Below are 13618 nucleotides of genomic sequence, written 5' to 3' on the forward strand. Positions count from 1 at the left end.
CCTTCACTTTTCTTCTCCCCTCATTCCTCTCTCTCTCTCTCTCTCTCTCTATCCCTCTCTCCTTCTCTCTCTCCCTCTCATTCACTCCATCAGTTCAGAATCGACCCAACAGGCAATGGTGAGCCATTGCCTTGGCAACCATTTTTAGCAACACGGTAGAGATCTGCAAAGCGTGTCGGGGGGGGAGGAAGTGAGAGGGAAATATTTCTGAGGCAGAAGAAAACGGCATTGACACTAACTGATTGGTGCCGGGAAGCGAGCGAGTCGGAGGGCTAATGAACGAGCTGACTGAGAAAATTGCTGCTAATTTGAAAAGCGAAGCCGGAGTCACGCGCGGTGCTGTGTCTTCAGCTGTGCGCGCAGGAAGTGTGGCACAATGAAGCCGAACGCATTACCGAGATGAGTAAAGCGACAATTTGGCCTGGAACTGAAAGAACAACAAAATGCACTTTCAAGAGGGTTTGGCGTGACTGCATTGTATGTGTGCGCCGCGTGCGTTATTTGATTGTCGTTCTGTGCCAGGGTCCGTGGCGATGCGACGGCACCCGTGCTAGTGTTCCCCTCTGCGGCGCCCACTGTTCCGTGGCTGCGTTGCGTATCCGCGGGTGCGTGGGGCGCGGGTTTGTGCCTGCGATCACCTTGCTGAGGACCTCCAGCCTCTTGCGCTGTTTTTCGCTAGTGGCCAGTGGGGCGAACTGTTGGAGCAGCAGAGCACTGGGGGGAGTGGTGATGTCCAGGAAGCACTTGAACGCCTGGTAGATGGTGCAGGGAGGAATGCGGCTCTCGTCTGTCCAATTGCTGATTACCCCTACAGGGGAGTGAGAGAGAGTGGACCAAGGTCAAAGGTCAAAGGCACTGCTACGGCAAGAGGAGGGTCTGCTCTCCCGTCTGGCACGGACGTCGGCGAAAGACCACCTGAGGCGAGGATGTTAACTGGAGGCATTGACCAATCCCCTTTTTTAGGCACATTTCTAAAATGTGTAATGAGTTCACGACACTGCACCACAGTGTGGCTTCAGACTTTTCAGACTCACGCTAATGGATTGCTCGCTCCATCCTTCTTTCTCTGCTCTGTAAAGTGTACACTTATAAAGATGTACACTCGTACAAAACACTAGAAGCACACAGTTTTCACAACTGTTTCAGTTTTCACAACTGTTTCACTTATGAGCAGAACCACATAAGTAGTGCATATAACATGTACTTTATATTTAAAAAGGATTGCATGCTTATTAAGATGTTAATTTTGTCATTACCCAATGCTGTGTTTCTCTCCTCCAAAAACTCCACCCTCACAATCTGATTGGCAGGAGGAGCGTCTTCGAGTTTGTCTATAAGGGCTGTCACCAGGTCTTCGTGGTTGCCGGGGAAGATGCCCAAATGGTCTCCGGGCAGGTATTTCAGGCTCTCATGGTTGTTGGCATGGAGCTGGACATATATGGTGGACCGGCTGAGAGCGAGGGGAGCAAAAACCACCAAATGATTTCAGTTGTAATAGATTTAACAGATGACCTGCTACAGACAAGCAGGGGTTTCTGAAAGCCACCTGGTGCCCTACTGCATGTACAGAGCATGATACTGCCTAGTGGAGTGTGCACTTTGAGAATGTCATTCTCTGGTGGAGTGTGCACTTTGGGAATGTCACTCTCTGGTGGAGTGTGCTCTCTGAGAATGTCACTCTCTGATGGAGTGTGCTCTCTGAGAATGTCACTCACTGGTGGAGTGTGCGCTCTAAGAATGTCACTCTCTGGTGGAGTGTGCTTCCAGTGCTCAAGCACTGAATACCTTGGCTGTTCCCATGAATAATAACAGTAATAATTAACTTTATTTGTATAACACTTTCTTAAACACAATTTACAAACTGCTTTATAAAGAACAGAATGCACAGAATAATAAAGCTTTTTACATTCTGAGATCTATCACCTCAGGAAGTTATTTGCCAAAATTAAGCAGAAAAAGAAAATAAAGTTAAATAGTTTTAAAGAATACAGTGAAATATTAAAAGGAATTAATAATTTAAAATAAAGACAATTTAAATATTTTATTTCGGCCCTTCTAGTAAGTAAAAGTGCAGTTACATTTAAAACCAAAGTGCAGTTAAAAATTCTGATAGTAAAAAGGTTTCCATCTATAGTGACATGGTCGTCTCTCAGTCCCTGAGAGGATATCAATCCTCTGTCAACTCCTCTGAGAGGATATTTACATAAATTCACTGGCGTTTGCCCATCAGTCATGGTGAGGTACCATGACCATCACCACAAACAGCAATAGCAACAAGCCTCTCTCTTTAGTGTCAGGGGAACATTCGTTTAAAATGGTCTTGGACGCAATCTTATTAATTCTTCTGATGTTCTGTGCTTCAGGAAAAAAAGTTTGCAGACACTTAGTTCAAGAAAGTTATTGGGAAATGACACAATTTGTTGTCCGACAAGCATATTGTGTTAAAAGGTTTGGCCAAGCATCCAAACAACACTGAGCATGTCCAATGGTAAATTTGCTATTGACTTGCAGTCGCAGATTCACAACCCTAGATATTATCACTGTCTATAATTTAGATATGGCTCCCAATAGGCAGGTAGTCTCTTTTAAAGGGATTCTTTACATTGTGCTTAATATGATGCTAATCAATGAATCCTGTATGACTTCCTCTAAATGTACTGTCCTACAGGTTAAGATAAAGTTACCCCACCCTGCTCCTAACACTCTAACACAGAGGTGCACCAGAGGGGTCTCGTCTGACTGGATGAGAGCAGATAGGAGCTGAGACAGAGGCAGGCCCGCTCTACTCCTGGTGTAAGGGGTTGTAGCACATGAGTGATTCCAGATTAGGTCTGTGCTGCTCTGCAGATCTGGGCAGTGACATTACGAGGACATTCTTCAAGCTCAGACATAAGAGGTAAGACATAAGACATAAGCAGTGGGTACAGGCTCTATCCAACACCTATGTGCTTTACACCAGGATGGCCTGCATGCTTCATATTATAATGCAGAGAGTGAGTGGCAGCACTCCATAACTAGGCTGATATCAGTGCATTCACTTTTGTGTGTATGTGGGGCCAGGGGTTGCGTGTGATCTCCTCACTTACTTTGATTTGACACTCTGCAGGTTCTGACGCAGTATGACCTTTGCCCCATAGACCTTCTTCTTGTGGATGCTGTAGAGCGCTGCAGGAGGAAGTGTGCACAGTTACGCTGCTGTGTGCTTATACATCACACACCGTGACAAAAGTCTCATGTCAAAGGCCAGGTCCCACACACAGTATTTCTCAGGTTTTTAGAACCATGAGCCTAAGTCACACATTGTCTCATACCGCACGTTATTATGACCGCAGCCATGAGTGAACACGCCTGCACTGCGAGGAGGTTTGGGGGATTAGGATATGTCTAAGTACAGGGCTTTAGGGGTGACGGTGTGGCGAGTCTGGCCAGTGTTCCACACCTTGCGTTAGGGTGGGCGCCTCGGCCGTATACGTCAGGCGGAACTTGTTCTTCTTCCAGCTACGGTCGTTACTGATCAGTGAATCGTTCGCCTTCTCGATGTTCACGTCATCGCCGACGCAGAACACGTCACAGGCAGCCTGAAAGAAAAAGGGAGAAGTACTCATTTTTGGGGCCTAAAGCATTTGTGAGGCAAATTTGTTACACACAAAACTCTCACCAAAAAAAAAAAACGGTCTACTTGTTTGTTTACTATATGTAATATAAAGAAGAATCCTTGTTGAGATTTTGCCTGACATGAGCGTGGACAGGTGAGGGTTCAGGCCAGATCTAGGGTTTGTCTGTCACATGTAGTTCACTTCTCATTAGGTCTGGACTTCTCTACTGTGCAACACTTGTAAACCAACTCCTCAGCGTAAAAAACAGAATGACATTTAACACCACTGCTGCCTTACCAAACCTCATTACTCCATGTTTGTCTGTTTTTCTTTAACACCATTTGAAAGCATCAGCTTTTCCTAACACCAATCAAAGTGGTCCAAACTGGGAAAAAAAAAAATAATCTTGTAAGGCTTTTGGCAGATGCTGAGTTCAAAACACTTTTTTTCTTCTATAAATTTCCGTTTTGGGAGCTGGGAGGTTTTCATACAACAGGGGCGATGTACGAAGGACAGAACGACCGTACATGTGGACCGGAATGTGGGCGTGGCTGCGCACTCCTGGCCATGCTACCTTGAAGACTTTTTTGGCCCAGGTTCTGAAGGCCTCCTCCTGACCACAGAGCTCGTCGCCCTCCCCCATGCGCAGGATGCGCTCGCCACCCAGCTCTTCGAACAGCGTGTCCACGGCGTGGGCAAATGCACAGAAGTGTGGGTAGGCCCGTGAGCCCAGACCAAACACCGAGAACCTAGCAGAGAGAGAGCCAGTTATGCTCTCTGTCACACACATGCATACACACACGCCGAAGTATGGATAGGCCCGTGAGCCAAGGCTAAACACCAGGAACCTAGTAGAAAGAGAATCGGTTATGCTGACACACGCTCACACACACATGCACACATCAGAGTGTGGGTAGGCCTGTGAACCAATGCCAAACACTGAGAAACTAACAGAGAGAGTCAGTTATGCTCTCACACAAACACACATACCATCACAGGCACTCACACACACACACATTCACACGCACACACGTACATACACACACACACATCAAAGTGTGGGTAGGCCCTTGAGCCAAGGCCCAACATCGAGAACCTAGGAAAGAGAGAGTCACTTGCACTCACACACACACACACACACAAAGACACTCGCGAGCCAAAGTGTGGGCAGGCCCTGAGTCAAGGCCAGACTGAGAACCTAGCAAAGAAAGAAAAAGCCAGTTATGCCTCTCTCTCTCTCTCTCTCTCTCTCACACACACACACACACAGACACTGACACACACACAAACACTCACATGTCGAAGCGTGGGTAGGCCCATAAACCAAGGCCAAACACAGAGAACCTATTGGACAGACAAACAGTAAGTAATGCTCTCTCTCTCACAGACCCTCTCTCATAGACCCTCGATCACATACATGGACACAAACACGCATACACACACAAGAATACACAAACATACACATACTGTGTGGTCTGGACTTGCACCCCAAAGCAATACTTTAACACAAAAACATACATTCAGTGGACTACCCAGGTAAAAGCCCAGGAATCTGGAAGAGAAAGTGTTAGAAACACACAAACACACACACACACACACACACACACACACACACAGTGAGGGTGAATTCACAGGATAATTCACAGAAATTATAACGAGACAAAGGCAAAGGCATACATACATGGCAAAACTGCAAACTGGGATGTTTCTTAGCGTTTTTCTTATTTATTCAGTCACATGCAGGACAGACACGCTGTAGCGAACCGGACATTGGCACACACACACACGCTGTAAACTATGTGACACTGGTGCACATACATGCTGTAGAGTAGCTGTTGCTAATACACACACACACACACACACACACACACACACACACACACACACACACACACAGACACACACTAAGGTATATTACCTGACATTGGCGAGTGGTCCTGTGCTCTCAAAGTTAGCCTTGGGCTCAGCCTCATCGCTGGAGGACTTGCGGGTGTCCGAGTATGAGGACACACTGTTGAACCGCACCTTGTAGCTCCTTTAACAAAACACACACAAACATTTCCTACGGACTGTGGAAGGAATCGCCTGAAGTGTTTGTGTGTGTATGTGTGTAAATCCTGGAAAACCGTTGGATTGTCAGATATTCCCCAGTCTGTCTCTCCCCTTTATGTTAGACCTGAGCCCTGTGGTTTTGTTTTGTCTCTGTGCTCCTCCCTGTTTCCACCTTTTCTCAGCATATATTACTGATATTTAGTTCACTCGGTTATAGTCCTTCACGTTTTGCCCTGTTTGCCAGTATTTTAGTGCATTCTAAGTGTTGGGGTTTTGTTCTCTTGTGTTTTTGTTTTTTTGTCTTCGTGTGTAGTGCCTTATTTTCCATTCTTTTGTTTGTTTCTAGACTTGTTGTTTAGGCTCTGCACCTTGTCTGTTCCTTGTCCTGCATCCTTAGACGCGTTATCGAGTAAAGGAGGAACATACACGCGTGCCGCCACCTTTCTTATGTTGCTAGCCCTGACATTACATGGGTTTTGGATGTAGGAAATGAAAATAGTGAATGTATTAAATTAAAATAAACATGATGTAAAACTGTTGTGACTAACAATAGGTAAAAAAAGGGCTTTAAAACATTGTAAACACCTTATCAGGAAGTTAAGATCTTGCTCCAAAACCATCTCAAAAGAGTTTGCAGTTCTTCATAACCCTTCACCAGGGGATCGTTATTATTCTCTCTGTAGTGCCTGAATTTCAGCACTCTGTAACACTTGCTTCAGGTTTATCAGGTTTTTGGTGCTTTTCCTGTGTGTGTGTGTGTGTGTGTGTGTGTGTGTGTGTGTGTGTGTGTGTGTGTGTGTGTGTGTGTGTGAGCGCGTGTGTGTTTATGTTCATGTGTATACAGGACAGTGCACAAATTAATTATGGGAAAGCAGATGGGTGGGAGGAAGAGAAGAGAATTACTTGCACATGTGCCTTTGTATCACTGACACATATAAACACACACAAGTACACACACATACACACACTTACAGACACACACTTATAGACACACACACACACACACACACACACACACACACACTAACTTTCTGTCCTCTGCACTTGTGGTGGGGTGTCTCATCTCCATTAGTGCTGCACCAAATTTCTGCAGAAACAGAAAACAAAGAGATACTTATCCATCTTACACCTTTTAGGAGTCTGAAATCAGCAGCCATCAGGAGTGCATGAAAAGATGTGACAGACGTGAGCAGAGAAAAAGGAACCGTAACTGTGAAAGAACAAAAACAGCAAGATGTTGAAGGATGTGTGCAGATGAACAGAAGCAAGAAAAGTAGATGAACCCAAATGGCAGGACGTGGTTCTCATGAGTGTGCCAGGATCACCCACCTCACCGTTCTCAGGTGGGTCTCCATTGCCGAATGTGCTGGTGACCACCAAAACCAGGGTCTCATGCTCCAAGTGCACCACATCATAGTCTTCCATGGACATGACCTGCAAAAGATCACCTTCAGTGAGGAGCCTCCAGCAGACTGCGCCTTGTAACGAAGCAGTTCTCAGATGTTCCAGAACCCAGACTTAAACTTGGACTTAACCCTAACCCTAACCCTAATAACAATAATAATAACAACAACAACAATCATTTTCCAACAATTGAATGTTTTTCCAAAACACATACATTCCCACTTGCATTCCAAAAAGAATGGATATATAATATATTCATCTCAGGTGTTCCAGACTTCACATATGAAAATACTTTCAGATGTTCTTGAGTGGGTGCATTTTTAGATTGTTAGTGCATAGAACACGAGGGTGTGAAAACTGGCATGGCTTGGTTGCTATATGCCTGTTCTAAAATTTGGAAGGTTCTAGAAGGTAAAGTAAGTCTAAATGAAGGTAAATAAAAAGTAAGAAAAGGTAGACAAGTCATCTCACATGTCTCACATGGTTGACAGAGCAGGTTGACAAAGTCTGTTTCAAGTTGTCAATCAAATTTCAAGCTCGCCTCTATGGCAAAATGAGGTCACATTTCCAGAGGGAAATTCTGTTTACTAACATAGTGCATTGTTAAAGACTGAGGGAAGCGTTCAAAACTCCTCACTGCCTTGAATTATCGTAGGCGTGGTAGGTATAGTCTTATTATATGTGTAGTTGGTGAAGTATTGCAGTAGGTGTAATCTTTAGCTCTGATTTCAGAGTAGGGCTCAAAGCACAGAACGTTTCCACTCAGAGCAGCGTGGGCTGTGCCAAGCTAACGTGTGAGCCAGTCAGCTGCGTTAGAATGGGAGACACATTTCACCCTGGTCCCTGCACCGTGCTCTGAGGGACGCTGCCATGATCAACACTTCCCTCAGCCTACAATGAGGTGATAATGCACTGATGCCCAATTAAGAATGATGACGCATCAGCACGTAGAACGATGAATGGCTTCAGGCCACCAAGCCAGAGAGAGAGCCAGAGAGGGAAAGAGAGAGATGCAGAGGATAGAGAATGAGAAATTAAAGAGTCAGAGAGAGACTAACGCAGGTAGGGAGGGAGATGGAGAGTCAAGTCATTTGCATCTCCGTCACATAAAGGCAGTAAGATCATACAAGATGATTATTTTATATTACGTAAAAAATGCATGGCCCCTCGGAGGAGAAGTGCTTGATTGAGCATTCCACTTTGATGTGGCTTTTGTGTGTGTGAGTGTGTGTCTGTGTGCACATATTGTTTTTCCAAAAGCCTCATACAGCTCAGAGTGTTTTGTGATCTTATCTTAAACTGCAGCCAGCCACTCAGTCGGGTAAATGCCTACATGTCTCCTGGAGATTTCCGCATGGACGGAAGAGAGATTGTGACGAATGAAGCGTTCTTGCCATCCGGGTTACCGCACAAGACGCTTTAGTGTGAGAAATTGATCTGCCACCCTGCTGTCTGCAGTCATGGCAAAATCTGCTGTGATCCAATCGAAACAACACAGACACAGGGCAATCTGAGCTGTGAGTCACAGAGTACGTCTGTAGCATCTCACTGCTGAGCACTGAGGACGCTGCGTGTTTGTTAGGGATTTGAAGCACTGAAAAAACCCTGGGTAAGCCAGTTTCCTTCAGATGTCATGTGCAACATTACCTTTGCGTCAAAAGCATGCTTGAAAATCTCACAGAGCGTCTTTGCATAGTCCTGAGATTTGCCAGTCTCTGTGGCAAACAAGATAGTAGCTTTGACTCTCTTTGCCATGGCCTGTCCCATGAGCTTGGCTGAGAACTTTACGGCCCTACAAACCACACACACACCCACACCCACACACACACACACACACACACACACACACACACAAATGACAAGGGAAAAAATAAACAAAGATTTTTAAATTTCTCTCTTGTAGGAGCTTTAATGTATTTTTCTGGTGAAGGATTCTCATGATCTTGAACTTGACCCCTGACCCTCACTGCATACCTACCTGTGACCCTAACCCCACTCTTAAAGAAAAAGTCATTTGCTTTCTGCCCATTTCCTGACTGCAGAAGCACTCTGTGGGTGCTTGTTTGTGTCAGAACCAAGAAGCATAACTATTCCCATGCCATCTTTATCTTCTGGTTATTTGTCTAGTAATGCTCATTTAACATCTGATATCCGACATAACGTACTGACGAGAAAACTGACACAAATCCCTTTGTTTGCCTCCATGCCAAGCAACATCCCCCCATCTCACAGTGTAGCCTGCCACTTCTCAGCAGTCCACTCCGGCTCCTGCGAGGCCTCGACAGAGCCTCATCTCCTGACATCCCGCACGCAATTACAGCGGCTTCCACAAGCACGGAGCAGGAAAAAGACGGCAAGCCAGACGATTAGCGCCCGGAACACCAGAGAGCTGAAGTGCTCCGACTCCCCGTGCCGCACTGTGCTTCCCTCCGCACCGCAGCACAAAGATGCACTCGCTGGAGGTTTCAAAAGCACTGGCTGTCAGTTGTAGGTACAGATGAAAATGATTAGTCAAGGCTGTGATGTGCAGGGCAAGGAGCAGTCAGAAACCTGCTGATCTACCGTAAAAAGCTTTTTAATTTAGCATGCAGGGCGGGAAAAGGCGGCATGTGAAAGTAATGCAGGGTCTTCCCTCACATACTCACTTAGCAAGTTTCTTGAAGCCGATTGCTCTTTTCTTTGTGGGTGTTCCGTTTACTCCTTTCCACACATGCGTATTCCATGGATCAGGCTGTGGAGAGAGAGAGAGAGAGAGAGAGAGAGAGAGAGAGAGAGAGAGAGAGAGAGAGAGAGAGAAATGGAGAGCAGGAAGAGCACCCAATAATTACATTCAGAAATCAAAATTTATCATTATCATCATCATCATCATCAAGTACCTCTGAGAATCCTTAAGCATTCAGAAGCCTCATCAATACTATCAGTAATACTCTTCATGCGTAAATGTGAGTGTCATGTGTAGTGCTACTTTTTTTAAAGCAGAGACCTTAAGGAAAAAGCTTTCTTTACAAAGCCCTTAAAATTCGATAAATAAAATACTTTATTCTTCTCTTTTAAATATGTTTAATTGTATACAATAAATGTGATGACACAGATTCAAAAAATACCCTTCAGCATGACTAAGCTACACTTCAAACTACTGCATCAACAGCCGAGTGTAGGGTTAAGGCACAATTCACGTCACCCACTCGGTTGGCCAAGCCGCAGCCTTGTGGGTGGGTACCTGGTACTCGAAGGAGGGCGTGAGGCGATAGTTGAGCATCTCCTGGTGGAAGACAGGCATTATGCTGCCCGACATGGGGGGTACGATCCACACCCAGTCACCAGGGCAACCGCCCCTCACCCTGTACTCGTTCTCCATGTGCTTCATGAAGGACTCTGTGGCCGAGTGGTGGTCCACAATGGTCACCTTGGACATCTGTGTATCACATATACACACTGGCTCCGTGAGGTCTCATGAAACTAATCCGAACACATCGACCCGGTGTTTCTCAACCCAGCCCTTAAGGCTCCAGTCGGTCCACGTTTTTGCTCTGTCCCAGCTTCCGACACCCCTGGAGCAGGTATTTAACATTCTTAGTGGCTTGGTTTGGCCATGCTAAGACATGGGATAGAGTGCAAATGTGCACCAGAGGACTGGGTTGACAAACTGATAAAGCTGCACTAACTCATTGTGCATTATCAGTGAATTATAAAAGGTTCAGACACATACAAACACATTTCCCATGCTGGTAGCCAGACCCATACCTGGTAACTATAGAGCACTGCGATATTGATCTCCACCAGAGCCTGGTCCTTCCACAGAGATGACGTCTTCCTGGTGTCCAGCCCCATTATGTTAGCCACTTCCTGTTATAGTAGGAAGTCGCGTCATTTGAAAGTATGGACATCTCCATCCATCATCTATTATCCATGATCTTAGCCACTCCGAAGCAAACCATCCATTTAAAAGCCAAAAGCAGTGCTCAGAAATCAATCGCAGGGACTTCTTTACAAACATGATAGGCAGAGAAAGGCACCAGCAAAGATCACACAGGCAGGGCTGCCTAGATATCACCTCTGTGTGGACTTCCTCCTCCACAACACAGTGATGGAAATGAGATATGTACCAGCCTGAGGGCAGCGCCGCGCCAGCTGAACATTATTTCTTTAACCGCACATGCCTATGTTCAACATTTCAGTTTAGCACATGAACACAGAGAGACATGTATCACTATATCCATAACACTCATCATTTCTCACAGGTTGGCATAAGCAGATTTTTTTTTTTTTTCGGCTTGGTATCGTATCATCTCTTTTGGAAGCCATTTGGGTTCTTCCAGGTACCAAACAGGATTACTAGGCTGGTTAAGGTTTATTTTGAAGATATTTAGTTCTGTTTTAATACCGGAGAGTATCTGGCATCCTGGCAGCGGTACGATTTCACCGTTTTTATGTGTTTATGATGTTGCTGGAGGTGATAATTAGGGTGCTAATTAATTCTATGTGGCTTGTAGGTGGGGACAGGCTGCAGGACTGTACCTGGATCCCGTCGCTCAGGACATAGATGGATGGCATGACAACACTGACAACCTGTGCCGTGTACTCGGTGGTTGCTAGAGAAGATAAATGATAATCGTAGGTAGTCGGTGATTCCGATTAAACCCAGTAAGACTAGAAGTTTGTCAATCTGGTTAGGCCTAAGTCAGTATGGGTTTTACTGGTTAGAAAGTGGGTAAATACAGGTGATGAATGCAGTATGTGCTGTTGATTTAGTGCAAAAAGGCCACATGTAACTGGTGGCACTGGGTATGCATTAACAGGATCAGTGGGGCAGTCACCAGAGATGCTAGTCTGGGTTTACAGAGGTTTTGGCTGGTTCAAAAATGAGCTTGGAGGGGGAGAGTGTGGGATGCCAGGCCTCACTGCTGAGCCTTCTGGAGGTGTTGTGGTCTTATTTTAGTGAAACACAGATGAAGTGAGGTGGCTACCTAATGACCCCTATGAAAAGCTTGCCAGCTTGGTTGGTCTATTGCGAGGTGAGTGGCATGGGCCCTTTGTAAAACTCTAATGATGTGGCACTGGATATTTGACATCTCATCCTGTGAATAATTACAATTGAATTCTGTGGTTATTAGCCAGTATAGAACAGCATAAGGTAATAGTTGTTTGAATGAAAGAAGGAATTTATGACAGTCATAGACGTAATCTCAGAGGTGGCTAGTTAGTGAGGCAATACTGTCCAATCAGCATGAAACCTTGTAACTGGGATATTCTAAAGAATGTCATTAGCTATTAGCTCCCGTGTCAGTGATTAGCATAGCACGGAGCGGGCAGTGGCGATCAGTGCAGTGCCCAGCCCAGTAGCAGTTAGCTCTGCTGTGTGTTTAGCTGGGGGAAGAACAAGTCATAGTTTAACCAAGCAAAGTATGAGCAACACCTAATGAAAGGTCACGTTAGCATATTTCCCAATTACCACATATAACAATGAACGGCTTACGATACTGGAAAGTTCAAGCGCTGTCTTTGCGCTAACGATATCCATCTCACATGTTGACAGACGTCGAGGTTTCTCGGCCGGTCCACGAGTGATTTCACTCCTTCATACCTCCAAGATGTTGTAGCGGGAGCTGTCACAGAAGTCTCGGACGCCGATCTCTGTGCCCATGTACCAGCCACTGAAGGGACACGCGGTGAATTGCAGGCCCCCTAGCTCCAGAAGCATGTTGGCCACAGCAGGCAGGCCGTACCACTTCAGGTTAAGCTCCTTGAAACGTTCAATCCTGGGTGACGGAGATGACCGAAATTCAGACAGCGATCACCGTCTGAGCTCTTTAATCAAAAGAGTTCAGACGGCTCTCTCTAAGGTCGCAGACCTGGGGAGGGGGATGTGTGGTATGGAGTTCAAGATTAAACACATGCATTGGGCAATTATTCAGCTGTTGAAGGGATTGAAGGCAGTTTGTTATAGCTGAGATGAAAAAAAGAAAAAAAAAAAAGGCACCAACAGAATTCTCAGGCCCATCTAAATGTGATATACCCGACAGTCTCTTCAACTTCGGTCCCCTAGCTGAACTATCCTGTGGTTTCAACCACTTTGTACGTGTCACCTCCCGCAAATCAACTGTTTTAATTTCCCCGTCCCTTGATGCAGCCGCCGTGCACCCTGCCAAATGTGTCATTATCGTCACAGCAACACCTGCAGGCATCTCAGGTGGTTCCGTCAGTGGCCAATTCTGCCTTTGGCTTCTGTTCTCTTTCCACCAAGCACTAAAGTGCCCTTAGGACAGGAGCGCCAGCCCAGAAGTCTCGCCACAACTCCACAACTCCACAGCCCCTCTGCGTGCTGCACCTGGTTGTGACTCATTCCTCTGTCACATACATGACTCCTCACTTAGGACACTGGGACAGGTGTCTCACTGGACATGGTAAGGCCATTATCTCTGCTTTAGAAGTTCCGTTGGCATCTCAGAAGCAGTTCTGGTATCAGGAATGACTCCCGTAACACTCTGTGAGCTTAGCGACATAGCTTAGCTGGGCAGTAAAAACGAAGATTTCATTTCTCTCCTCCACTCTTTTAATTATGTTCG

General features: G+C 45.8%; 1 protein-coding gene across 2 annotated transcripts in view; it reads right to left on the reverse strand.

Annotated features, from left to right (window-relative positions):
• The window catches only part of nos1 (nitric oxide synthase 1 (neuronal)), a 43676-nt gene that overhangs the window by 11779 nt on the left and 18279 nt on the right, over positions 1-13618 (reverse strand). For both annotated transcript variants that reach the window (XM_035530295.2, XM_081713910.1), the window contains 13 exons: positions 12637-12811; positions 10797-10898; positions 10273-10467; positions 9698-9783; positions 8700-8844; positions 6978-7082; positions 6677-6735; positions 5515-5631; positions 4171-4345; positions 3440-3578; positions 3087-3165; positions 1257-1450; positions 639-808 (listed from right to left, as the gene is read on the reverse strand). In XM_035530295.2, coding sequence (XP_035386188.2) covers positions 639-808; positions 1257-1450; positions 3087-3165; positions 3440-3578; positions 4171-4345; positions 5515-5631; positions 6677-6735; positions 6978-7082; positions 8700-8844; positions 9698-9783; positions 10273-10467; positions 10797-10898; positions 12637-12811 — 1741 coding nt within the window. The remainder of the gene's footprint in view (positions 1-638; positions 809-1256; positions 1451-3086; positions 3166-3439; positions 3579-4170; positions 4346-5514; positions 5632-6676; positions 6736-6977; positions 7083-8699; positions 8845-9697; positions 9784-10272; positions 10468-10796; positions 10899-12636; positions 12812-13618) is intronic.

The sequence above is a fragment of the Electrophorus electricus genome, chromosome 5 (assembly GCF_041902795.1).
Source record: "Electrophorus electricus isolate QZ-2024a chromosome 5, ASM4190279v1, whole genome shotgun sequence".
Taxonomy (NCBI): domain Eukaryota; kingdom Metazoa; phylum Chordata; class Actinopteri; order Gymnotiformes; family Gymnotidae; genus Electrophorus; species Electrophorus electricus.